Source organism: Cheilinus undulatus, linkage group 5 (genome assembly GCF_018320785.1).
Source record: "Cheilinus undulatus linkage group 5, ASM1832078v1, whole genome shotgun sequence".
Taxonomy (NCBI): Eukaryota; Metazoa; Chordata; class Actinopteri; order Labriformes; family Labridae; genus Cheilinus; species Cheilinus undulatus.
The window spans coordinates 2098666-2125493 of record NC_054869.1 but is presented as its reverse complement, the minus strand read 5'-3'; the positions used below and the strand labels follow the sequence as shown (position 1 = coordinate 2125493).

General features: G+C 38.1%; 1 protein-coding gene across 1 annotated transcript in view; it reads left to right on the top strand.

Annotated features, from left to right (window-relative positions):
- Positions 1 to 26828, top strand: part of LOC121509493 (MARVEL domain-containing protein 2-like) — a 58700-nt gene that overhangs the window by 17573 nt on the left and 14299 nt on the right. The window contains exons 8-11 of the mRNA XM_041786917.1: positions 6716 to 6778; positions 9106 to 9799; positions 19044 to 19208; positions 26476 to 26591. Coding sequence (XP_041642851.1) covers positions 6716 to 6778; positions 9106 to 9799; positions 19044 to 19208; positions 26476 to 26591 — 1038 coding nt within the window. The remainder of the gene's footprint in view (positions 1 to 6715; positions 6779 to 9105; positions 9800 to 19043; positions 19209 to 26475; positions 26592 to 26828) is intronic.

Below are 26828 nucleotides of genomic sequence, written 5' to 3'. Positions count from 1 at the left end.
ATAAAATTAGGATGTTTGGAAAAGCTGTTTTAAAAATTCCACACTCTGTTCAACAGCACTTGTGAAACGTTAACCTGGCACGCCAGATGGATGTGTCACACATTCATCCGTGAAAGCTTCAATAGGAAACGTTTGAGAAAAGGCAGAGGCTTTGAAAAAAACTCGGGGTGTGATTGGATGTACGTACGTTCTGTCTGACACATCTCTACGGGCCAATCAGAGCAAAAAAAAAAACACGTGTCGTAGCCGCTACTGAGCTGCGTGTGCGCAGCTACTGAGGAATAATGTGAACCATGGCAACTGTAGACATGTACGTATTCGACTTTTGTCATTTTTGAAAAGAAAACAACTCACTGCTGTTCTTTGTTCTTCTTTTAGAAAAGAAATGTCGTCAAGTTCTGATAAAACTGGCGCTTTAGCAGCATCCAGTCTCTTCCACCATAATTGCACTGGCCTCTTGTTGCTGCTTGTTTACGTCACGATTCTGCCGTGCCTGAAAATACTGCCCCTCGTTGCTGATTGGTTCTGTCACTTTCTAACCAGGCCCAAACGGTTCAGATGGGAGCTTTGCAAGATGGATTCACCTGTGAAAAACAAGGAAACAGATGTATCCATCTGCTTTGCAAGGTTAGGGAAATGTTTGATATCAAAATCTTTGTTCTTTTTTATATAAAGAACTATTAAAGGAATATGACACTGAAAAAGACCAGATCAAACAGACAGAATGTTGGTACATAAATCATGAGTGAATCTAAGAGCAGAATAATCTAACTAGCCGTGATGTTGCAGTTCCATGTGGCTGCAGATCTGCACTAAGATGGCCGCTGTCGTACCTGTGCAGGTATTCAGCCTGGAGGACTGGTTTTACTGTTTGTTTCTATTGTTTCGGGTGTCGGGTTTTCAGCACTCGAGGCCTTCTCCTGTTGCTCTGACTCGCACAGGAAGCAGCACGATGACTTTTCAGGCCTCAGGTTACGTCAGAACATGACTAAAGTGATTGAAATGAACAGGGAGACTTTACCATACAGTGGCCTCTGAAGGACAATGCAAAAACATTTAATAAAGGCAAAACTATTTTAAAAACCACACAGTTTTGAGGATTCACAAACAGTAGAGTTGTTCTACTTTTTATATTCATTGAAATGTTTTTTGGTTGTAATTTTCTTTTTCATTTTAATCTTTTTAGGGCTGTGGTCATATTTTTTATACATTTGGAGTCAGGCTTTTTGCATTTTTATATTTATTTATTTTATTTTTGTGTTTTTTTTTCTTTTGGTTATTTAAATTTGTGTTCCACGAAGTGAAAGATTTTTGAGTTTAATGAAATACATTACATTACATTAAGAGAATGGCTTTTTGAGATTTTGTTATTTTTTTGTCTTCTGTAAATTTTTTGGTAACCCAAGTTTAGTGTTCTGTGAAATATTTTGTGTTTTATGAAAAAAGGTTTTTTTAAGAATTTCTAAAGGGTTATATGAAATATTGGGCATGAAGAGAATGGCTTTCTGAATTTCTTTTTATGTTTTTTTAATTTTGGGAAGGTTTTTTTCTGCAATTTGTGATTATTTGATATTCTTAAATGTTTTTTAAGATTTTTTTGCAGGCTGTTTGTCTTCAGCCACTCTGGATTGGTTAGACTAACTCTTATACTCTTAAGGTGAAGGATATGAAAGAGGCCTGATATTTTTCTGTGTGTGGCCTTCAGTGACAAAAGTTTGGGTGCCCTACTTTAACATGTCTCTAGGTGGAAGGTAAAGAAAACTCACTATTGGTGATATATCTGTTTTTCTGACACTGGATTTGTTGATCCTTTTTACCACACAGTAATCCCCTGATTCATGGTTTCAGTCTGTCTATAGGGATCAACCGTACCATCATTAGACTGATATGAAGACATTTGGGGGCTTTTTGAGGGGATTGAACCTTGGTGTTGGGGTCAGGGGTCGTCCCCGGGGACTTTTATTGATGATCAAAATCAAAGGTGGCGCCAGTGGCTCACAGGGCCCTGAATCTTTTACCTGGGTAAATAATAATAATAATAATAATAATAAAAATAGAAAAAGGAAAAAGTTAACTCCCAGGAGTCGTGATAGTTTAATCCATTTTTTAACCCTGCTCAACCAAAGAGCCAAATTGTTGAAACATACAGAGCTTAACAAATGTATTAGACCACCTGTCATATCTGTCTCAGAGACCATCCAGCATCATGAAGTGCTTTAATGCGGACTCTTTCATTTTCAGTCAGCTCTCCACGTTTTACCATTTTGAACAGGAATGAGGAATTTCAAACTGAATTCACCCAAATTTGAACCGCCTCACTGGGCTTCTCTGAGAAGTCAGAAATGAATCAAGCATAACATTCAACCACTAAAACTCATTTTCTGTTCAGGAATGCCAGTAAATAACTATAATTTGACATATTAATCAAGAAATATTAACGTGCTTTACTATTTTTCAGTTTTTTTGTAAATCAGTAAATGTGAAAATTCATGGATAACAATAATAATTCTATTTTAGCATTAAAAATATCATTTGGGTTAAAGAGCTTCTACATATTGGTGTATTAACCATTGCAGAAACATAAAAAAGGATTTTAGTAACCACCGATGCTGTTAATTTAGGGCAGCTGTGGCATAAACCTTACTTTGGGTGGTGGTCTAATGAATTTGTTAAGCACTGTACCTTTGCAAGAGCCACAATCTAAGGGGTGAACAGTGGTCAAAATGGGTTAAAGTGGCTAAAAATAAGTTAACAGTGGCAAATATGGTCAAAAAGTGGCAAAAAATGGGTGAGCAGGGGCAATTTATGCATAAAATGGCAAAAACGGAAGAAAATGTGGCAAAAAAGGGCAGAAAGTGACAAAAATGGATGAGAAGTGACAAAAAAGGAGTCACAGGGGGCAAAAATGTTCAAAAACGTGGCAAAAAGTGGCTACAATAGGCAAACATCAGCAAAAAGGTGGAAAAATGGGCGCAAAATAGCCAAGTGTGGCAGAATCAGGGGAAAGTTGCATTCAGTGGCAAAAGGCAACTTAAATGGGTAAAAAGCCGGAGAAAAAACAAATAGCAAAAAGCAGGATAAAAGTGGCAAAAATGGGCAAAATGTGGCAAAAAGAAGTGGAAAAATGGGCTAAAAGCAGTAAAAATGCATTAAAAGTGGCAAAAAAGGTGTAAAAAATATAAGGGCAAAGGACATATACAGGCAAAAATAAAGTTAACAAGTTTGACGGAGCCTACTGTATAAGTGAAACAAACTGATTAATGTGACTTACAATGGATAAATTCTGACGTCAAAGTTTCCCTTTTCTAAAGTTTTCTGGGGAAAAATATTTCAAATGAAGACACAAAAGCGCCACAAATAATCACAAAAGCGCCACACATTGAGCGATAAATCACACGACAAAAACATTTTGATTCTTGCAGCCAAACTGACCAAACAAACCATAACTTCCAACACCATAATTACATTCTACACAGTGAAAAATATTCCAGATCATTGAAATACTCCAATTTCTACTCATTCTCATATATATTCTGATATTTATTGTTTTTCCCTAAAAGAAATAATTCCAAGTATCAACTTTTACATTTGATTCTATTTTCACATGTTGGTTTCACAACAATGAGGAACAATTAGATATCAAACATGATGTTGGCTCCTCTAAACGATGAAATACAAGAGTTTTTAAATGATGATTTCATTTATGAAAGGAAAAAAGCCATCCAAGCACACCTAAAACAGTTATTACGCCCACCCACCCACACACACACACACACACACCAGACCAGCAGCAGACATGGTGGTGTTGGTTCTGAAGGATGAGTTTAAAGACTCCTGCTGAGTAAACGGTAAAGCAGTCTCTGAAAGCTGCAGGAGAAGAAGAAGAGACAGGTTTGTCCTGTATTACCTGAGGAGGAGACCACGTGACCTCACACACCTGTAGGCGCGTGTCTTTGTTCGACCTGCTGGTCGCGCTCAGAGTGTTGTTTGCGTTCATCAGGGAAGATTCACGGTCTCCGTTTATCCGGATAACACGGTTCATCACAGGAGGTGAGTCCACTTTAAAAACGGTTAAAGATTTATACCGTGAAATATTACTGTGATGTCACATAGATTCATTCACCTCACGTGCACGAGCTTATTTACCTTCAAAACGGAGGAGAACACCCGGGTTACATTTAATAGTACGGATTAATTGCGCTATTTCAAAGAAACGCTTTGCCATTTATTATCTTGACTTATAGATCATTTTTTGTCTCGTTATTTAGTTTTCTCATCCTCTTCTTATTCTGACAGATTTGCTGTCAAACATCCGGTCAGTTAATCTGTTTTATTCCGTTTTGTGTCCCTTTGGCCTTTCTAGAATGGTCTAAAAGCAGCTAGCCCGGTGTTAGCAGCTAATATGAGGAATACTGGAGTAAAACTCCCTCCTCTAGGTGGATTAATTGTGTAGTTTCAGTGTAAACCAGCTAGCCCAGCTCCTCATCTGATCCTGTTTAAAGAGGCTGTCGGTCTCGGTGTGTGTGCCAGTATCTCTCCACCCTCTGTACCTGCTGCTTTGTTTCACCACAAACACACCTGAAGGCCAAACAGCAGCAGGGGCCCAGGAGGACCAGGACTCCGGCCCAGGAGGACCAGGACTCTCGGGTTTAATCAAACCTGCTGGTCATCATGGGCCAGTTTACTGTTAGATTATCAGATTATTAGCACACTGTTCCCGTTAGCAGTTAGAGCACTGTTACTCAACCAAAGAGCCAAATTGTTGGAAAATATCTTTGCAAGAGCCACAATCTAAGTGGTGAAAAGTGGGCAAACACAAGCGGCAAACACGGGCAAAAATGGGTGGGAAGTGACCAAAAATAAGTTAAAGGTGTCAATAACATGTCATCTAGTGGCAAAAATCAGAAAAAAGGAGGAAAAATGGGAATTAAGTGGAATTTAACTGCAAAATGCAGCTTAAATGGGTGAAAAGTAGCAAAAGTAGGCATAAAGGGGCAAAAAAATTGCAAAAAGCAGGATGAAAGTGTCAAAAATGGGTGAGATGTGGTAAAAAAAAAACAGGTGGCAAAACCGTGGAAAAAATTGAGTGAAACGCTACTAAAATGGGCAAAAATAAGCAAAAAGATGGGAAATGGGCAAAACACACCAAAGAGTGGCAAAATGGGAAATTAGTGGCATTTAATTGCAAATGGCAGCTTAAGTGGACAAAAAGTGGAAAAAAGGGGCAAAAATACAAAAAGCTGGATAACGTGTCGAAAGAAGTGGCAAAAATGGGAATAATGTTTCAAATGGAGACATAAAAGAGCCACAAATCATCACAAAAGAGCCCCATGTTGAATATCACTGAGTTAGAATACATTTCTACGTCCTCCATGCAGCCAGGTTTACCCTCACAGCAGAACGCCAGCGGAGTGGGCGATGAAACCTTCATCATGTTTGAAACTAACCTGCGTTCATGTAGGGATGTCCTGTCCGGTGAGACTGATTGGACTGAAACCACAGCAGTATCATGGGATGTGTCTGAGAGCTGCTCCCTTCTTCATTTCATTGTTTTTTTTTTTTTGAATAAAGAAGAGTTGTCTCTAGTGATGCCGTTAAATTATTTTTGGGTGGATACCATAACCATAATTTCCTTCTCTTGGTGGTCGATACCTGTTAGGTAATCAATGACTTATTTAATCCTTAGGGCGGTACTTGCCTACATGTGGGCCCCAGATGTACTGTAGGTGGACCACAAGAGGTCTTCTACAATAACTAAAACCACAGAAATAAAAAACCCAATTAAATCACATTTAAATGATCATAAAATACTTGAGTATATGTTATAATTCTAACTCTCAGAAGTTTTAAAATGAAGTCAGAAGTTTGAACTCATGTCACCTTTTTATCATTTATTTTGTGTGATGTATAGAACCGGTGTCATGGTGTAACTGGTGTTGAATTCATTGGTGTCACTCTGTTTAAAACATTCTTAGATGCAGCCTGCTTCCCAATTTTAGGAATTTATCAGTGTTGTCAGCACATCAATGTAACTTGGGAAGTGTTTGTTGGGCCACACTGTGCATTAACAGAGATACAGATTAGAAAATGAGATGCTTAAATCAAACAGGATATTACTCATTAATGGTTCTGTATGACCCCACAAACACACCAAGTTATACTGATGTATCTGAAACAAAACTATGATAAATTAAAGGTAAATGTCTGAGTCTTGTGTTATGGCTGTAAAAGGGTTTCAGTGGGCCCAAGAAGATTTCGCAGTCTCAGATTTGGTCGTAGCGTCCTGAAGTTAGGGAGAGGCTGCCTTAGAGGGTGTTGAGGCCATTTTATGGCTTTTCTGATCTTTTATTTTTTGTTTTCTAGTTTGATTATTTTGACTGTCAATGCTGAAAACATATATTCAGGAGGATAAGCTTTTTCATCAGAATTTTCAGATTTTTGTTATCAGAACCTGTAACGGGTCAATAATCAGGTCTGTGGACTATAATAATAATAATCTAATCTAATAATCAGCCCACTCAGGCTGTTTGAGACCAAGAGGGCCCGTTAAAAACATTAAATAAGTGTTTAGGATGATTATCACTCAAACTGGTCATATTATTATGTGATTTTTATTGAAACTGTGTTAGCGTTTACAAATCTATTCTTATGAATGTAGAATAATTTTTCTGTTTAGCCTGAAATCAGCTGTGTGTGTTTTATTTTGCAGGTAAAGCTCCAGTTTTAACCCCATCATGCCGAGTAATCCTCCACCGTACAACTCGAGTGGCAGCAAACAGTATGTTAATTTTTCTTATTTATTCTCCCCTTCTGTGTGAGGGTTGACAGACAATAATCAAACATTTGATGAAAGCTTTTCATCCTCTTATATCTTATATTCAGACTGAAAATAAGTAGAACATTCCAGAAAAGGCTTGATTCTACTAGTTAGCCTACATGTTTGTGTTTGAATAATTTAACCATTCGTTCTGAACTAACCCTGTGAAGCCGGTATACACTGTGCGATTTTTGTCCGATTCAGTACGAATTTTGATTGACGTGACTTTCAGTCGTCAGGGCGTCGAAAGCAGAAGAGACTGAGAGAAAATCTTAAAGTCTGCAGATTTCTATCACAGTGTGTTCATGTGAGGCGCATCACGTGACACGGGGTCTACACACACATTTGTTTTCATCATCTAACATCTGCATCTAAGATCAAATGCTGCATTAATTCTTGACCATGTTAACGTCATGTGCATTTTATTTGATTATATAAAAGTTAAATAGAATCAAAAATAGTTTTCAGCCATTCTTAAGCAAATTTGAGTGCTAAATCAAACATTTTATATCAGCACTTAAATGCTGGTCAGTGTTCTGGAGAGTTCTTAGATTTTTAGCTAAAAAGAAGAAAACTTTGGTGAATCTCCTCACTTAAAAACTTTTTTGTTTAAAGAACAAACATAGACTCAAGAACTGTTGGAGAAAGAGGCCCAATGATCACTTTCTTTCCTTTTCCTCTTCTTTATCTCCTCTAATATCATCCTCTTCTTGTCTCCCAATATCTCCTCTCTTCCTGTCCCCTCTTTCTTTCTTTTTGTCCCCATGTCTCCTCCTTTTCTTGTTTTAATCCTCTTTCTCTTCTTCTCATGCAGTCTAAATTGTCAAGCTTTATTGGTTTGAGTGTCACAAAAACATTTAGCTGAACCAGTGAAACTTAACATGTCTAAATTTGAAATCTTATTCCTCCGAAAAACCAATAAAAAGGGAAACTTTGACCTCAGAATTATCCATTGCAGTTTGTTTCCCACACTTATACTGTGGACTTTAATTGTCGTCAACCAAGATTTTTTGTCTGTATATTTCCATTGCCCTTAATTGCAATTTTGCCCCCCCCCGTTTATTTTTTCCCTTTTTTACGTCTTTTCTCCAGTTTTTGCCTCTTTTATCCTGTTTTTTGGAAAATGCATTTTTTCCTTTTTTTGCCACTTTTTTTCCCATTTATAAGTTTCCCATTTTCCCCACCTTTTTGCTGTGTTTTACCAATTTTAGTCATTTTTCACTCATTTTCCCCCACCTTATTGCTGCTTTTTGCTAATTTTAGTCATTTTCACTCATTTCACCCCAACTTATTGTTGCTTTTTGCTAATTTTAGTCATTTTTCACCAATTTTTCACTAATTTTTTGCTACTTTTTTAAATCATTATTGCCACCTGTAAGTCATTTTTTTGGCACTTTTCACCCAGTTTTTGTCATTTTCTGCCTATTTTACCCCTATTCACTCATTTTTGGCCACTTTTTTTGCAGCTTTTTGACCTTTATTGCCAGTTTTAACTTATTTTTATTGCCACTTTTCACCACTTAGATTGTGGCTCTTACAAAGGTATTTTTCAACAGTGTGGCTCTTTGGTTGAGCAGGGTTGAGGAACACTGAGCTAAACCATCATAAAACTGAGCAGAAAATTCACAAGTAATAAATATTTCTATATGATAACCAACACAGTATTGGGTAGATGGAACATAAACTGTTCATTCCTATAGGCCAGGCCAACTGCATTTATTAGGCTGAAATGAGAATGCATTTTTCACTCGTCTACTTCAATCATGATAGTAAATGGACTGATTCGTTGAAGTTACAGTTTTGTGTTGTAAACATCAATATGATCAAATCACACAAACTAGAGCAGAACCAATCAAAACACATCTGTGGCTTCATTCAGACTGAGACATAGAAAACATGGTATGTTAATGCTTAAAAACACTGTTAACTGTACTAGACAGTCTTTATGAATTTAAATATATAAGAATAAAGCTTACTGATCTCCGGTCAGTACCCTGACACTGTCTCTTTAAAAATATTCTGGTCAATCAAAGTCTCAATCAGGGCTGAACAACTATGAAAAAATGTCTTATATTTAGTAAGAAAAACTTTCAAAAATAAGAAAAATTATATACTTGAATGTTAACATGATGTGTAGAGCGTATCATAGGAATTCAGACATTGCCGTAGGACCTACTATGATGTCATCTAAGTTTGGATTGATTGCTCAGCCTCACTAAGAATCAAACGTAATGAAAATAAACTAAATGAATGATGTTACTGATGGTCTGTTCTCTCCGCCTCCTCAGCCACAGCAGCAGACACCGCCACAGCGAGCTCATGTCTAACCCTGCCTTCTCCTACTACCCCGGGGAGAAACTGCTCCATTTTTACCGCTGGACATCTCCACCCGGCGTGATGAAGATCCTCTGCATCATCATCATCATCATGTGTGTCGCTGTGTTTGCGTGCGTCGCCTCTACGCTGGCCTGGGACTACGACATGAGCCTGATGGGTCTGGGAGGCGGAACCGGCCTGCTTCCTGGTTACGGAGGATTCGGCGGCTCTTACGGCTCTGGATCATTTGGTGGCTCGTACTCCGGCGCTTACGGTGGCGGTCTCGGTGGCTCATATGGCGGGGCTGGAGGTTACGGAGGCACACAGATGGATCCTAAAGCAGGAAAAGGTTTCATCATTGCCATCTCCGGCATCACCTTCATCGCTGTGCTCATCATCTTCGTGATGGTCATTTCCAGGCAGAGTGCTGCCCAGAAACCAACCTTCTACTTGGCCACCATCATAATTTGTGCCATCCTGGCATTTCTCATGATCATTGCCACCATCGTGTACCTGGTGGCCGTGAACCCGACGGCTCAGTCCACTGGATCGATCTACTACAGCCAGATCCGTCAGCTGTGTGCCCAGTACCAGACCCAGACACAGGCCCAGGGCATCTTCCTCAACCAGTACCTGTATCACTACTGCGTGGTCGAGCCGCAGGAGGTAAGACGTGATCCCTCTTTTATCCTGCTTTTCACAAATTGCATTTTTTCCCTTTTTGCCACTTTTTGCCCATTTAAGGTGCCTCTTGCCATTACGTGTCTTTTTTTCCCCATTTTCCCCAACCTTTTGCTGCTTTTTGCCAATTTTAGTCATTTTTCCATAATTGTTTGCCAAGTTTTTGCTTCTTTTTTTTTTTTTTTTTACCCTTATTGCCACCTGTAAGTCATGTTTTTTGTCACGTCTCACCCATTTCTGCCACATTATCTTACATGGGTGGTAAGATGTGATGTTCCTTTACGATGCTGGAGTGATTTCTCTGTTTTTAGGTTTTATGAAGCTCCTTTATAACCAGTGGTGTAGTAGTGACCACAGAAGCGTGTATACTCTTAATTTATGACTTTTTTACTAACAGAGGATAAATGAGGGTTCTTGACTGTTCTTGAATATTTGAACTCCATAAAATCATCCTTTTGTGTTTGAACATCAATCAACTCTTTCTGTTGCACAACTTCAGGAAGTAAAGTGTTGTTATGAAATTCTGATAAGAGATGCAAAAGCTGACGTATATTTCAGAGATCTCCAGAGTATTACCTCCCACTCTGGCTGATTCTTACCCAAGACATCTGACATCTGTGTCTAAACAGACACAATCTTGAGCTTCTTTCAAGTACAGAAAGCACTGACACATTCAGGCAGCGAAAACTGGTGCAGAAATCACTGCAGACATGGATTGAAGCCTCCATCAGAAGTCAGGAGGGACATAGTCATACAATGCTCACATATGGTCCATTAACACCATGTGATCCAGTCTGCCTTGTGTTTCCACAGCTGATGTTGGTCCAGCCTTGCTGTCTGTGATGGAAAACCGGTCACTTCCTAGAGATCTGGTCTTTTGGCTCCTGGTTTTTAAAGTATAGTTTAAATAATAACGAAAATAGAAGAAAAGAAACCGGCTCTGAAATGGGAGTCAGCTCCTGTTGTTCATATTACAAACAGCTCTTTCATGAACAACACACTATTACCCAGTCTCTGACCCCACAAGGTTAATTTTCTCAGCCGTTCATCCGTGTTTCCATGAAAAGCATGTTAACGACAAAACAGGGTAGAAAAACTGTTAAAGAGGCTCAGCTAGTCTTTTAGCTCAGACCTAGACTCCTCTAGACTCTGGTCTCCCTTCATTTGTCTAGACCTGTAGTAGGAGGTCTGCAGGACTGAGGCATTGGTAATATGGATCACCTGTAGTGAGACTTGAAATGAATTTGCTGACCGGTGAATTAAACAGTTAGCAGTAGTGGTGTAAAGATAATCCGATATGGATTGGTTGACCGATCTTGACGTCAGCGGTCAGAGTGCATCGGTCCACGGAGCCCTGGATCGGTAAAAATGTGACACGAACTGGTCTTTAGACCAGTTTTAACGTTATAGACCGGTTGATTGAGGCTCTGATGCTTTTCATAGCCCATTCCGCCATGCTCTGGCTCAGCGTCTGTAATCTCGCGTGAACTGCAGTGACCTTTTACCTTTAAACGAGAATTCTGTTCACTGTAGGTGTCCGCTAGGTAGCTGGGGTGCATTCGAAAAGTTCACAATTTGGTGTGAGTTAGAGGATAGGAAAGGAGAACTGTGGTGAGTAAGGAATCCGACTGCACTTTCTCTAGGCGGATGTTACGGAGGTGACGTGTGTAAACTACAATTTAACATTGATGGACTACAAAATTTGCAACTTCCACTCGGTGCGTTCTCTGTGTTGTTATGTGCTGTGAACGCTAAAACGTCAGAGCTATGAGCTCATTAAGATTTTTATATCCTAAAGTCTCTTCAGGAAGAGGAATTGTAAACATCTGGAACAGCAGAAACCTTTCTCTTAATCTGAACTTTCTACTAAGTCAATACAACGAGATGAATAATGTTCAAGTCCTTTTGTTCCATAACGATATTAAATACTTTTGCTTTATTCCCTTCCTAATCATTTTTTTCTTTGATTCTCTCGTCTCTGTTAAATTTATTACAGTCTACTCTGGTTTCATCTTCCTTTCAGCTCGTTCTGTGAAAAGCTCTATAAATTGCGTCTTCCCTGCGTAATTATGATGATAAATATAATATTCAGGATATAGCAACATGCCGGCTTTATCGCTTTAATTGTTTGTGATTTACAAACTTAAAACGTTTACTTTAATATTTCAAAATAAGAAGACAAATACAGTTTAAAATACTGACTGATCGGATTACTATTTAAATAAAATGGAAATGAGAAGAAATGAAATTGTGATCTTAAGTTGAATGTCAAAGTTTTCATGTCTGTAATATTTCTCTGTTCATCCCTACTGCCTTCTGTTTATCACGTGTGGTTAGTAAAGTTATTCTAGTTATTCAAGTTATTCACTTGTTCTGATGAGTGGTCAACAGGTGCGTCACTTTATATGAAGTTTATGCAAAGCATTGTGGGTCATCTTTTCATCTCTCCTTTGGTAAAGGATGGTCCAGTGTTTCCTAGGCTAAAGGAGATAATAAAGGAAATAATGAAGCTCCTTTCCATACCATTTGGAGAATTCGAACAGCCCTTATCATGGCCGACACTTAAATACTTCGGGGTAGTTTCACCCAGTTAGGAACCTTCCTAAGCAAAATGGACTTTTCGAACGCACCCCTGGATTTGTTCACCAGTTGTCAGGGTTGCCAGGTTTGCGGTTTTACCGCGGAATTGGGCTACTTTTAACGTGCTGCCGCGGGTAGATTTTGTTGTCCGCGGGTTGAGCAGACCCATTTTTTATGTCTTGTCAGTGGCGCAAAAAGTGGGTATGCACTATATGCGGCGCATAGGAGCCCCAAAGCAATGGGGGTAAAATTATTTTGAGTCGGCATTTTCTGTATGTAACAGCTGTTTGTGCATGTGTAAACGATATGATCAATAACAGGCATGTCTCTGATTAGGCACCCCTCCGCTCCTTCACCTCCCCTCCTCTCGTCCCCCACACGCACACTATAGGCTCTCCAGTGCATGTTCCCTCAAGCACACGGGTGCTTTCATTTGAATCGTGTCTCTTATAAGGCTTACTTTACAAAAAAAAATTCTCCTGAAATCCTCTACAAAAGTGAAAACTGTCAGCAGTAGCCTAAAGACTGCAACAAGTCATATCAATAAATCTGAGTCTACACAAAGAAGACAGAATTTAACTGCCAAATTCAAATGAAAACTTGGTTATTATCACTGTTGGGTGCGCCCAGGACGGAGGAACGTGAGTAAAAGAGTGCAGAGGACGTCCGCTGATGGAGAGTCTCTTCAGTAAGTCCTTCATAAAGGTGTGCTGTGTTGTGTTGAAGCTTCTAATGCTCTTGTTTTAACACATTTCTTCAGTCATTTCCTGCCGATGCTCTCCCGTACTCGTATTTGATGATGACTTTAGTGATGCGCATTATCATCAACGAGCCAAACACACACGGATCACATCTTTAAATAATGTAAAGTTGAGTAAAACTTGTCCAAACGTGGGTGTTTTATTTGATCTTAAACGTGCCAATGATAAATACTGTCAAAGGGGCAGAAACAGAAAAATGAAAGCAACAAACTGGCAGAACGATTTGTGAGAGAGAGCTGCAGGTGTGAGGCAGGGTGGGTTTAAGCCATTTGGAGGCCCAGGGCAAAGAAAAAACATGGGGACCCTCCCCCTTTAGCTAAAATTATCAAAAATTAGAGAAAAAAATAGAAAGCATCCCTTTAAGGTAACAGAGTCACATAACTACAGTAAATGTCCAAATATGAAATATAAATACCCAGACACCCATAAATCATCAGCTCTTTGAAAAGCTTCTCATAGCTCTAAGCCGGGGGGTGGGGGGGCTGTGATGTCTCCGCATACCCCACAGAAAGTAGGTAGTTGCGCCCCTGTGTCTTGTGTATGAGTATTTAATATCTGTAGCAGAAAAACTATTCTATTTACACTCAAGTACAACTAAAACAACCTGCAGAGAGGCAGGAAAACATGAAACATGGCACAGACATACACGCCACTCACAGAAAAGCGGAATGCCTGCGGGCACTCAAGCAATATATGCAGTATGGCAGGAGTTTTAACTGTATTATTTTGAATTTCAGCATCGGGCTTGTTTTTGGGCTAGTTTTATCAGTCACTGGGCTGGTTTTGGGCTATTTTTTATTGGCCATTGGGCTGGTTTTGTCACACAGACCTGGCAACCCTGCAGGTCGTCGCCTAAACGTCTTTCAGTTCTGCACCTCAGGAAAAACTCATGGACTTTATATGAAGGAAGGATAACTTTATCTGTCTGCCCGTCTGTACGCTTTGGAGAAAAGTGATTAAGAACTTCGGCAGCTCATAAATCTCACCTGTTGAGAGGGCGGAGCTAAGATGCTAATGCTAAACGCAACACAAACAGACCTGAACACAAACACTTTTCTGAGTTAAAACTCTTCAGTTATCACCGTAACAACAGCCCTTTTATTCACGGGCTTTACAACCGTAATGTGTTGTTGGGGAGTGATTGATCTGGTGACATAATCAATACATCTGAGCCCACTGATGTGATGTTAAACAGAGAGGACTTGACTAAGCTGGAGATCAGCTGTTCTCCAGTGAATTAATTCAAGAATGAAAACAATCAAGAACGCTCAGATACACAGAGAAAGGAAATAACCATGTTTTAGAGACATGTAGACTGAATACTTACATTAAGAGGAATTATGAAAGGAAAAAAAATGTATAGAAAGCTGTTTTAATTTGACTGTTTTTAGTATTATTTTAACCCCTTGTTCTCCTGTACTAGCAGACACACAGAGTTCTGTCTATCCAAATCTCATCCTGACTTTAAATTCGTTTTAATTTGTGCTTCTTGGGAAAATGTGATATTTAGTTTGTACTGTTATTGGGATTAATAATGCTAAGGAAGTTCCAAGTACAAAAGGACCAATATGTACCAGTATAAACTCATTTTGATATTTATCTCCCAGTTTAATGTCAAAGTAAGACACCTGGGCACCTGGGTGTGACGAAAACTTTCTTAGACATCATTTCAGAATGTTAGCACAGGAGGCCTGGCATTTAGTCTGTTTTATAAATGAGATCAAATCAACTAAGATTATTATCAGATTAGCTTGTTTTCCCCCTTTTTTGGTAATTTTTGTTAAAGCAAAAAGTTATTTTGATTCAATAATCAGATTGTACCGGATCGAATCGAATCGGACTGAATCATTCTGTATTTTAATGAATTGTCAGTGAATCGAATCGTAGGCTGTGAATCGAGATTCAAATCAAATCATCTTGAAAAGGAGAGATTCACACCCCTGGTTAGCAGGGATAGCAGAGTGTCCCATCTTAGTCAAACTAAATCCTGGCTCTTCCTTCATGTCTGTGCAGAGGTGTTGGTGTGTGTTGGTGCCCTAACTTCTTTAACCACCGTGAAACAATCAGGAAATAACATCTTCTCTCTCCATATCACCAATCTGTGTTGATAGGACACTCGCTCTCATTTGATCGCCCATCAATGGGTTGAAAAATGAATGCTTAGAGTTTTTTTCTACAGAACATTAGTACTTTTACTTTTGGGCACTGGTAAGGTGCTGTTGGTGGAGCAGGCACTCATTTACCAAGGCTGCAATCCCTGACGATCTAGTCACAGCAGATAAGATATATTGTGATTGGCACATACACATTTACTCCCAATTCTCTCTTTATAAATCCTGATCCACCTGGAAGTGTGCGCACATAGATCTGCCTCTTTCCACTCTTACATTCAGCCTTTAACGATCTACGCAAAGCTCCTTATCAATGAAAATACATATTTATGAGGCGGAAGGTCAAAGGCTTTCACCGATGAATCACAACAGACACTGGAAGGAAATAAACAAAACTTTCTGACACTGAAATAGAGGTACTGCTGACTTAATAAAGGGCCGTTAGACCAGTGGTTCTCAAATGGAGTGATAAGGCACACTAGTGTGCCCTGAGGACAGTCTAGGTGTGACGTGGGAGTTTGTACAACCATACATTATTACTACAACTTTATCCCCAGTAATGAAAAGAACCTAAGAATGGGCCCTCCACAACTGTGGTTTATTGATGATGTCAGTGCATAAGTGTTGGATTGGTAGCATTGGCGTTAGCATGCTGGCTAACACTTACCTCATTTAGAGCTGAAAAGAATGGCAAGCTATTACCGGGGTGAAATTAGTGTTAAAATTATTAATTCATGCAACTTTTAACCGAGTTGACAATTTTTTTCTAGCCATTTTTGCCACTTGTTTGACAACGTAAACCCGTCTGCTCCTTTTTAGCATTTTTGCCACTTCTTGTTACTATGTTTGACCCATTTTTACCCCTTTTTCATCACTTTTAACCCAATTTAACCACCTTTTTGGAACTTTGACCCTTTTGCCACTTTTCTGACACTTGTTACCTATTTTGCCACTTTTTTGTCATGTTCAACCCATTTTTGCCACCATTATGCTGCCAACTTTCACCACTTTTGCCTTTGTTCGGCCACTTTCTTTGCCCAATTTTGCACATTTTTAATCACTTTTAACCCATTTTTACCACTTTTTTACAACATGTAACCCTTTTTGTCCACTTTTAACCCATTTTTGGCCCCTTATGCCAATTGTTACACATTTTTGACTTTGTCTTGCCACTTTTTGCTCAATTTTGCCATGTTTTTTTTGATCACTTTTAACCCATTTTGACACATTTCAGCCACTTTTTGCCCACTTTTGCCACCCCCAGCTGGCTGGGCCCCAGAAACCTCTCCCCTTTAACCCCCCCTATGGGCCACCTTGACTGTTATATTATTTTAAAATTCTTTTTTGTGTCGATTTAAATATGGTGTGCTTTGAGATTTTGGCTTTAACCTTAGGCAAAGGCTTAAGCCTTTGGCGAAAAAAAGTTTGAAAACCACTGAGGTAAACAACACTCAGTATTACGGGAACGGTCGTTAAAAAACAAAAAAAAACAAAAACGACTGCCGCTCCTCTGACAGTGAAAAATCCACCTTTCATCATTATGCATGAGTATCGCATCAGCCTTTATTTATTTACCGATCCACACTGCTGTCTTCATTAATGTCAAATCTCTCCTCCACTATAGGAAATTGTGAGAGAGTTTCAATCTATCACTATGGGATATAATAATAATAATAATAATAATAATAATATCTTGAATTTATATAGCGCCTTTCAAGAAACCCAAGGACGCTTTACAGGAACACATAGACATGGACAAACTATGTGAGGGGTAGGATGAGAGTAAGGGGTGGTTTTGTGAAGACTGTAGGCTGTGGTGAACAGGTGGTGCTTGAGACGTTTTTTGAAAATGTCTAGAGATGGAGCGCTACGAATGTCTATTGTATATTAATAAAAAAAGTTGGATCAATCAAGACTTTCATTTATTGTGAGCTCAGCATAAACTATGACAGATTAGTAGAATAAATTGTGATTGTGTGAGAGCTATCCAGGTTTCATTCACACGCTTGGCTTAGTCTTATTTTTAAATACATGCAGATGATAAAAGATGAGCTCAGGGATGAGAGGGCGAAGATGAGTCTGTATGATAACAAAGAAAATAAAGGCGCTTCTAGATTTGATTTCTACATCAAATGACATTAAGGGTTAAACACCTGTGCTCAGGATGAATGAAGGTGAGACTATGATGATGAAATGTATGGCAGGTTTTTAACAGATGACTAATAACAGATTTTCATATGAGGAAGTAAAATATAGCTAAAAGGCATCCGTAAAAACCAGTTTCCCTCTAGCTCTAAAGCAGGGGTGTCAGACTCAATCACAGCAGCGGCCAGATTCTGGATTTAGGTTTAACCTGAGGGCCTACTAGAGTCAACACAACCTTAAACTGTCAACCTCATTTTCACAAAAAAAAAGCACTGATGATAAAGCTTTGGAAATTCAAAAAAGTAAAAACAAGTTTGAAGGCTCAAATCTGAGATAAATGTCCAACTTATTAGTTCAAAAGGTCAGAACACGATATTAAAAATAGAAAAATAATGTTTTTAAAGAGCAAATATATGAGGAGAAAGTCAAAATCATTCGTTTGAAAGGTCAAAATATGAGTTTATATTTGAAATCATGAGTTTAAAAGTCAAAATATGACTTAAGATTTAAAATTGTGAGTCTGTAGATTAAAATATGGGATTCAAAAGCCAAAGTTAGGAGTTGAAAATGTCAAAATGTGAGCTTAAATTCAAAATAATGACTTACAAATTTTAAAATATGACTTGAATTTAAAATTGTGAATCTAAAAGATCGAAATATGATATTAAGTGAAAATTATGAATTTAAAAGTCAAAATATGAGAAACAATTTGAAATCATGAATTTAAAAGTCAAAATATGAGGAACAATTTGAAATCATGAATTTAAAAGGTAAAATATGGGATTAAAAAGCCAGAGTAAGGTGTTTAAAGGTCAAAATATGAGACAAAACTTAAAAAAAATTGTTGGAAAGGTAAAATTTTGACTTATATTTTTAAATTGTGAATCTAGAAGATAAAAATGGCATATTAAGTCCAAATTATGAGTTCAAAAGGTCAAAGTATGATATAAAAAGTCAAAATCATAAGCTAGAGTCATGATATTAAGATCCATAAATTTCTTTCCCCACATTTTTGATTTTTTTTTTAAATTTATTATTTCTTACTCTTTACTTTTTCAGATTTTTTAACATGGGTATTTTAAATCATTATGGTTAAGTTTACATTTTTATACTTGAGGAAATCTGCAGACCTCATACTGGTAGGTCGGTTAGAATAGAAATATGACATGATCTTGCGGGCCGGATTTGGCCCCCGGGCCTTGAGTTTGACACCCCTGCTCTGAAGCGTTCGGATGGGTCATGGTTTGCTTACAGGGCTGTTTTTTATAGATCACAGACTTTTGTGGAAAGTGACGCATGCCTACTTCAGGGTCCGTTCTGTGCATAAGCATCGGTTATAAATGAGATCACAGGTTAAAAACGGTTCATCTGCATTCATACAACAAGCCTACCATGAAAGTTTTCAAGAGTTTAGCTCATGTGTAAGAAGAAAGGTTTAGACTGGCCACTCTGTGTTGGTGACCGGAGATTCTGTCCAATTAAATGTTGTGATCTTCATCTTTAAAGGTCCAGTGTTTAGCTCCTGTGTCACTTCATTTTAGAAAGCCTGACTCCTCTGATCACCCCCACCCTCACGCTTCCTGTATGTTTAGTTTTAGTGGATGTAATTTCACCTGGCTGTGCTCCCTTTAGGCCATCGCCATCGTCCTGGGATTCCTGGTGTTTGTGGGTCTCATCATCCTGCTGGTGTTTGCTGTGAAGACCCGCAACCAGATCAGACGCTGGGGCCGGGAACGCATCCTGTGGGAGGAGGTGAAGGTTGTCAATGATGGCATGCACAACAGCGTCGGAGAGTGGGTGAGTTTTTATTTATTTATTTAATCATTTACAGAGGAGGCAAAAAAAGGAACACCCTCCAAACAATAAACTTCTCAAGGTGCGTGTCAAAAAAGACATGGAAAAGGAGGTGTCAGCACTCAAAAATGTTCTTATAGGTGGTTTTTTTTGGTGTACCATCGCTGTCAAAAGTCTGTATGCATACCTTTGACACTTTGTATCCGTGTTTGAAAACTTTGTGTGTAAATAAATGCTTTGTACCCCCCCCAAAAAAATGGTTTTGAATATATGAGTCAGCAAATTATGAGTGTTTTTATGTGAGTATGAATCTAAAAGCTACGACTTCAAGCAGTCACGAATACGAATCTGATTTCTACGCATACGAACTCCCGCTTTCACACCGAGGGCTTGACCGCTCGTTTTACATATGAGAAAACTTTAGCCTGCGGCCTAGTGGGCTGATGCTACAACTTGTATGTGTTTTAAAAATCTATATTATTATGAAGTGTTATCAAACAATACTGGAAATGTTGATAAAATATCACGTTATTTACTTTATCTGTGATGCCGAGTCAGAGCTAGCAGCAGCAGCTTCCCTGTTGTCAGCCATCATTGTGCATGTGCGATCGGCAAAATCAGGGCTCGATTAGTCTCCCTACGACCTGCCTGTGACCCAGGTGACATCATTTGAACACTATTTGCCTCGTACCCAAGGACTTGAGTTCGTATGCGTAGAAATCAGATTCGTATTTGTGACTTCTTGAAGTCGTAGCTTTTAGATTCATACTCACATAAAAACACTCGTAATTTGCTGACTCATATATTCAAAACCATTTTTTGGGGGGGGTACAAAGCATTTCATTTACGCACAAAGTTTTCAAACACGGATACAAAGTGTCAAAGTTATGCATACAGACTTTTGACAGCAATGGTACACCATCGTTTTTACGAACACATTTCAACTCGTGGTCTTCTTCAGCGGTGTGAACACTATGTGGAAGAGTACCTTGTATTTCAATTGTCTACACACCTGCATTCATTCAGCCACAATACATATTTCATAGCAAAGGAGATCAAAACACATACATTAAAATCTAAATATGATATTTTTCATAGTTATAAAACTGTAATTTAGATTTAATGCTGACAAGACTCCTTAAAATCTACTTTTTCACTTCTCCAGAGAAAATGCGGAAGTCTGTGCAACAATTCAGACTGGTTGGAAGATTATTCCATACTCTGATAGTTTTAAAAGAAAAATCAGACTGTGTAAAGGCAGAGCTGGGCTTAGGGAAACTACAGTCTCCACTGAAGATCTGCTTATGTACTCAGAGCATTTAGATCAGCATCCATAAAAAACAGGGCCCTCATTCAGTGGCAGAAGGCACCAGAAGTCACTTGCAGAATGCACTCAATGTATGGTGGGAGCCAGAAGGGGTGATGAGAGCAAGATATATGAGATTCAAAAGTTTACATGTATCTGTTTTGAACTAATAGAAAAGTCCAGGCAGCTAAAAGGGAAAACAAAGATGGGTAAAAGGATGATAAAACATTAGATTCTCTCTCCTCTCTCCTTTTCAGCCGTTTATCTCTTTAATATGTGGTGGAAATATACGCAGACACCTGGATCTCTATGTGACTTTGTTTAATACTGCTTTAGTAAATATGTTTCTGTGAACAAACCTTCAAAAAGCCTTGGCCTCCAGTAAGAGATAAATATCCTGTAGCCATGATGATGTATAAACAGTTTTTTTTCTGAGAAAACACAGAAAAGCGGACACACCCGTATGAGGCTGCAGAAACAACATGACCGATTAGTCTAAATGGAGGAGGAGGTGTGAGTGTCGGGGGCAGGGGAGGATGGTTTCATTTCTAGTTTCTGGGTGTGGTTTTTTGACTCGCTCTGTCAGGATGATGTGTTGTTAAAAGGAAAACAATCAGCTGCTTGTTGAATGATCTTAACTGCTCTCTGAGGAGTGAATTTACTCCAGAAGATAAAATAAATGCTTCAGCCTTGTCGTGTTCTTGAGGACACGCTAAAGGAAGTTTCATATTCTTCATTACAGTTGGGTGACGTTTCCCAGCTCTATGTTGTGACTGAAACGTTGGCCCAGCTTCCTCTCCATGGAGCGATGGTATCACTGGTATTCAGGCATGCAGGCAGAGGCAGACGAACCGGTCGGTCTGGGAGAAAGAAAACACGTACAGCTGAATGTTTATCGTATGCAGAGGACGGGTTTATGAAGCATAAAGTAGGACAGCTGCCTTAGGTAAACCTCTCAAACTGCAGGCTGGACATTTTTTAAGGATGAGAATGCAACAAAGAGCCTTTCAGACTTTATCTCTATATGTTTATCTCTATATGTTTAAATTTATAACTAAAGAAGGGCAGAAGGTGTTAACAGCGTTACTCAACCCTGCTCAACCAAAGAGCCAAGTTGTTGAAAAATACCTTTGCAAGAGCCACAATCTAGATCAGCTGTGTCAAACTCAATCACAGGAGGGGCTGGATTCTGAATTCAAGCCTTACCTGAGGGCCCAACAAGGTCAACATTAAACCGTAAACCTCATTTTCACCACGAATGAATGATGGGAAAAAACACTAAGCACTGATGATACATGATGTGATTAAAAACAGTCAAATGATCAAAATCTGGGATTAAAAGTCAAAATTATGCTTTTAAAAGGCAAATGTACGAGATAGAAAGTAAAAAAATAGGTCAGAATATGAAATCTTACATTTCATAGGTCAAAATATGAGATAAAATCTGAAACCACAAGTTAAAGGCATAAATATGAGATAAAATGTTAAATTATGATTCAAAAAATTCAAAATAGGGCAATTCAGGGTTAGGAGTTTAAAATGTCAAAATATAAATATTTAAAATTTTGACTCTAAAGGGTCAAAATTTATATAAAAAAATTAAAATCAAGTTTAAAGGTTATAATTAGTTTTGAAAGTCAAAATTATGAATTTAAAGGACAAAATATGGGAGACATTTTTCAATTATGAGTGTAAAAAGTTTAAAAATAAGAAATTGAAAGTCAGTAAGTTGGAGTTCAAAGATCGAAATATAAATCAGAATTTCAAATTTATACCTGAAATCTGAAATAAAAAGTCAAAATCAAGAAATTAAAACCTAAAATTATGAAATACTCAGTCAAATGTCAAAGGTCAAAATGTGAGATGAAATTTGAAATCATGAATTAAGATGGTCAATGTGTATGATCAAATTTCAAATCATGAGTATTTAAGGCCAAAATTTATGATAAAAATCAAAATCATGAGTTTTAAAGTTAAAAATGTGAGATGAAAGTTAAAATCACGAATTAAGATGGTTGAAATAGGTGATCAAATTTTAAATTATGAGTCTAAAAGGTCAAAATTGTTGATAAAAGTCAAAATCACGAGTTTTAAATGTCAAAATATACAATACAATCAATACAATACAATACAATACAATACCTTTATATATCCCCGCAGGGAAATTCAACTGTCTGGAGTCTCATCTGTTTATGGTAGAATTATAAAGTCTAATTGCTGAAGGAATGAAAGACTTAATTCAATTCAATATGAATTAATTAAAAAACTGTGAATCTTAAATTTCAAAATATGAAACAAAAAGTCAAAATTATGAGTTTAAGATGTAATTGAGAGATGCAAAATTGATTATATGAAGTAAAAACACAAATGAATTTCTTTGTCACATTGCTGACTAATATCTGAATATTTTTACCCTTTATGTTTTCAGATTTTCTGACTTAACAAGGATATGTTACATTTTCAAGGATAAATTTTCATATTTATACAGGAGGATATCTGTAGAGCTCAGGGGCAAAATCAGCATAAAATGCGAAATACTGGGTGAAAAGTGACAAAAATGAGCTACAGAAGGCAAAAATGGTCAAAAAGAAGTAAAAACATGACAATAAATGAGTGGAACGTGACTAAAACGGGCAAAAGCCGGCAAAGAGTGGCAAGAATTTTAGCATTTAATGGCTAAAGGCAGGTTAAATGGTTAAAAGTGGCAAAAATAGGAAAAAAAATGCAAATAGTAAAAAGCAGGATAAAATAGTCAAAGCAATGGGCTAAAGGTGGCAAAAACAAGTGGCAAAACTGGGCTTAAAGCCGTAAAAATGGATTTAAAATGGAAAAAAAATACAAATAAGGGCAACTGAAATATTCAGACAAATTTAAAAGTTGACAATTAAAGCCAGCTATATAAGAAACTGACTTGAAATGGATAATTTCTGAGATTAAAGTTTCCCTTTTTTAAGGTTTTCTGTGGGACCAATGTTTCAAATTAAGACATAAAAGAGCCACAAGTCATCACAAAAGAGCCACATGTTGAGTATTACTGTGTTAGAAAGATCCCTTATAGCATTTAAGGATCAAACAGAACTAAACTAAGTGGCAAATTTAAATAAGGCAAAATAAAGAAATCCTCTTTTTTAGGGTTCTTTCACACCTAAGGCTTGTTTCTCTGCTCTGGTCTTGATGATAACATTTTTCCCTTTGGTTGTTTTGTGTTCATACTGAAAAGGGCCAAAGGGCTAAATACACCATCGAGGGGCTGACCTCACGCCGTTACATCACAGACTGCTTCTCTCTCCAAGTGGTGTACCTTTCGCAATTTGCATTCAAGATGCTACTTAGCTCCTAACCTGTCTACAAGATGAGTAGGGATACACAATATTGGATCTTTGCCAATATCCAAAATGCTGATATTTACAAAATAATTTCAGCAGATACCTTTATTTAAACATAGTTTAGACCTAAAACTTTAGTCCTTAAAACAGACTTTAAAGCAGTGGTTCCCAAACGTTTTTCTGCCAGGCCCCCTTTTGCAGATGATATTTTCAGACCCTCCCTACCCCTGACCCTATACCAGGGGTGTCAAACGCAATCACAGCAGGGGCCGGATTCTGGATTCAGGTCTAGCCTGAGGGCCTAACAGGGTCACCTTTTTAACCATAAACTGTCAACCTCATTTCACCAGTAATAAAATATATATATAAAAAAAACTTAGCATCAATGATAAATGATGTTGCGGTTAAAAATGTAAAAAAGATAAGTTTAAAGGCTCAAAACCTGAGAGAAGTGAATTTATTAGTTCAAAAAGGTCAAAACTTGAAATTGAAAAATTGTGTTTTTTAAAGGAAAATATAATAGAAAGAAAGTCAAAATCATGCTTTTAAAAGGTCAAAATATGAAATAAAATTTGTAATCATGAAATTAAAAGTCAAAATATTTAAATTTTTTTTAATTGTGAGTCTACAAGGTCAAACTTGGGGATTAAGATGTCAAAGTAAGGAGTTGAAAATATGAGGTAAAATGCAAAATAATTGGTTAGAAATGTCAAAAAATGACTTAAAATTTTAAATTATCAATCTTAAAGCTCAAAATATTATATAAGAAGTCTAAATTATGAGTTGAAATGCTTAAAATATGAAATAAAAAGCCAAAATCCTAAATTTGAGTCTTAATTGTGAGATGCTTAATTATGAATATGAAATTAAAACATAAATCAATTTATGTTCCCACATTCCTGACTTTTTATCTAAATACTTCTACTCCTTACTTCTTTAGTTTTTGTGACTTAACAAGGATATCTTAAATCATCAGGATAAGGTCACATTTTTATACTTGAGGAAATCTGCAGACCTCAGACTGATGGGCCAGTTAGAACAGAAATATGAGATCATTCTGCAGGCCGGATTTAACTGTTCAACAGGCCGGATTTGGCCCCCTGGGCCTTGAGTTTGACACCCCTGCCCTATACATGTAAATATATATGTACATATGTCAAACTTCCTGCCAGCCAGTATTTTTAATAACAAACTCCTATTTCATTTTAGAATCCTCTGCAACTTAAAACCTTAAGCAGAATAACTTAAAACCTCAAAACTGTTTTGTATTAACAACAACCATCGACTTAAACAGTTTTCTCTGAATCTCTGAAGATGAACAATTCCCTTGTTTTGTGCTACAGATCTTCTCTGCAGCTGTGAGACAGCTAGTCTCAGTTCATTTTCACTGTCCAGCTTCCACCTGTGTTCTGGCTCTGGGTTTCTGTTTGAACTCAAATCCAAAATGCAGACCATGTCTTGGACGTGGTCTGCATTGGCGCTGATGAACCTGAGGTGACATGAATGAACCTGCAGTCTGCAGTGCTACCAATGCTTAGCCTCTCCTTGCCTTGTTGCGCCCCCTTGTGGACACACAGCCATTTAGGAACCACTGCTTTAAAGTTTAAGGAATGATGGTGAATAAAGAAGAAGACTTCGGCTGTTTGTCCAGCCTAAATCCACTAACCTTGTTCATACAGCTATTATTTACAGCTAATATAGGCAGATGTTTAAAGCACCAGTATCTCACTAATAATATCATGCATCCCTATAAATGAGTCATGGTTTGACTTCGATCTGCGAGGAGGTCAAATATCTCAGGTATGGGAGGATATGTCCATTTGGCACTTGGCCACATCAGCCTTGGCCCTAACTGCCCCAGCCTCCTGCTGGTCATTGTCCAGGCCTGCACCAGACCCATGTCCAACCACGACTCAAAAGTCAACCAAAACTGGACTCAAAATGTAAAGGTTAAAAACTGGCTAAAATGTGACTAAAGCTAAACACGAAGACTACATTTAAAATAGCTGTCAAAGTTCAAACTGGTGTATACCATCTTGGAACAGCATCATGTTTATTTTGAGGATGTGCACAGACGGCCTGCCAAACTGATCCTGGGGTACGTGGCAGCCATGATGCTTGCTCACAGTTAGCAGCAACCATCTCCACGTTAAAAGAATGAGCACTGACACTCTGATGGGTTTGACTCATGTTACTCTACACCCATGTGTACCAAAGCCAATTTGTCCATCCTCTTTGTGCTCCACGCCTGGGTTTGCTCTGAGGTTGTGCGCCTCTAAGTTAGACAGACCCCCCCCCCCCGAATCACTGTGTGCCATGTGCTTTTGACAGGACGCCATACGCCATCAGAATAGGGCCTTGTTTGTATCAGGGTTACAGCCTGGCATGCTGATGCTCTGCAGCTTTTCTTAAAATGGCCAAGCTTTAAGTTTAAAGAAATAACAGAAATAAGGAGGAAATTGGAGTAATAGACTTTCAGCTTACTCATATACATTATATGTGTTTGAGACTAATCAGGGATGCTATCAAAGTCATATTTTCAATATTGACAAGGACCCTGAGTGGAACAGAAGAGATCAATTTATCTGTAGATCACGATTAACTGTAATAAAACTATCTGACATGTCTCTGTCTCCAGGTGAAAAATGTGTCAGGTGACCCAGAGGTTCCTCTGAATGATGCTAATCCTCATGTGGGGGGATCCAGAGATTATCTAGACCAGCTGGATAACAACAAGCCACTCTACCTGCCTGGGTGAGTTTAAAAACCTTCTCATAAACAGGCATCTGTTTCACACAACCTCCTTGTAAAATGTCTGCACAGAGCCAGGAGGAGTTAAAGTGGGATTGCAGCAGGAAACATTCAGAAAAATTCACAATAGAAGGGTGTGAGTGATTGTGTTTATATTCTGCCACCAGTCTCTCTTTAGAGATCCAGATCATTTTGCTCAGTAGAGCCGGTCTACAGCTCCCAAACAGCTCTTCACTTGGA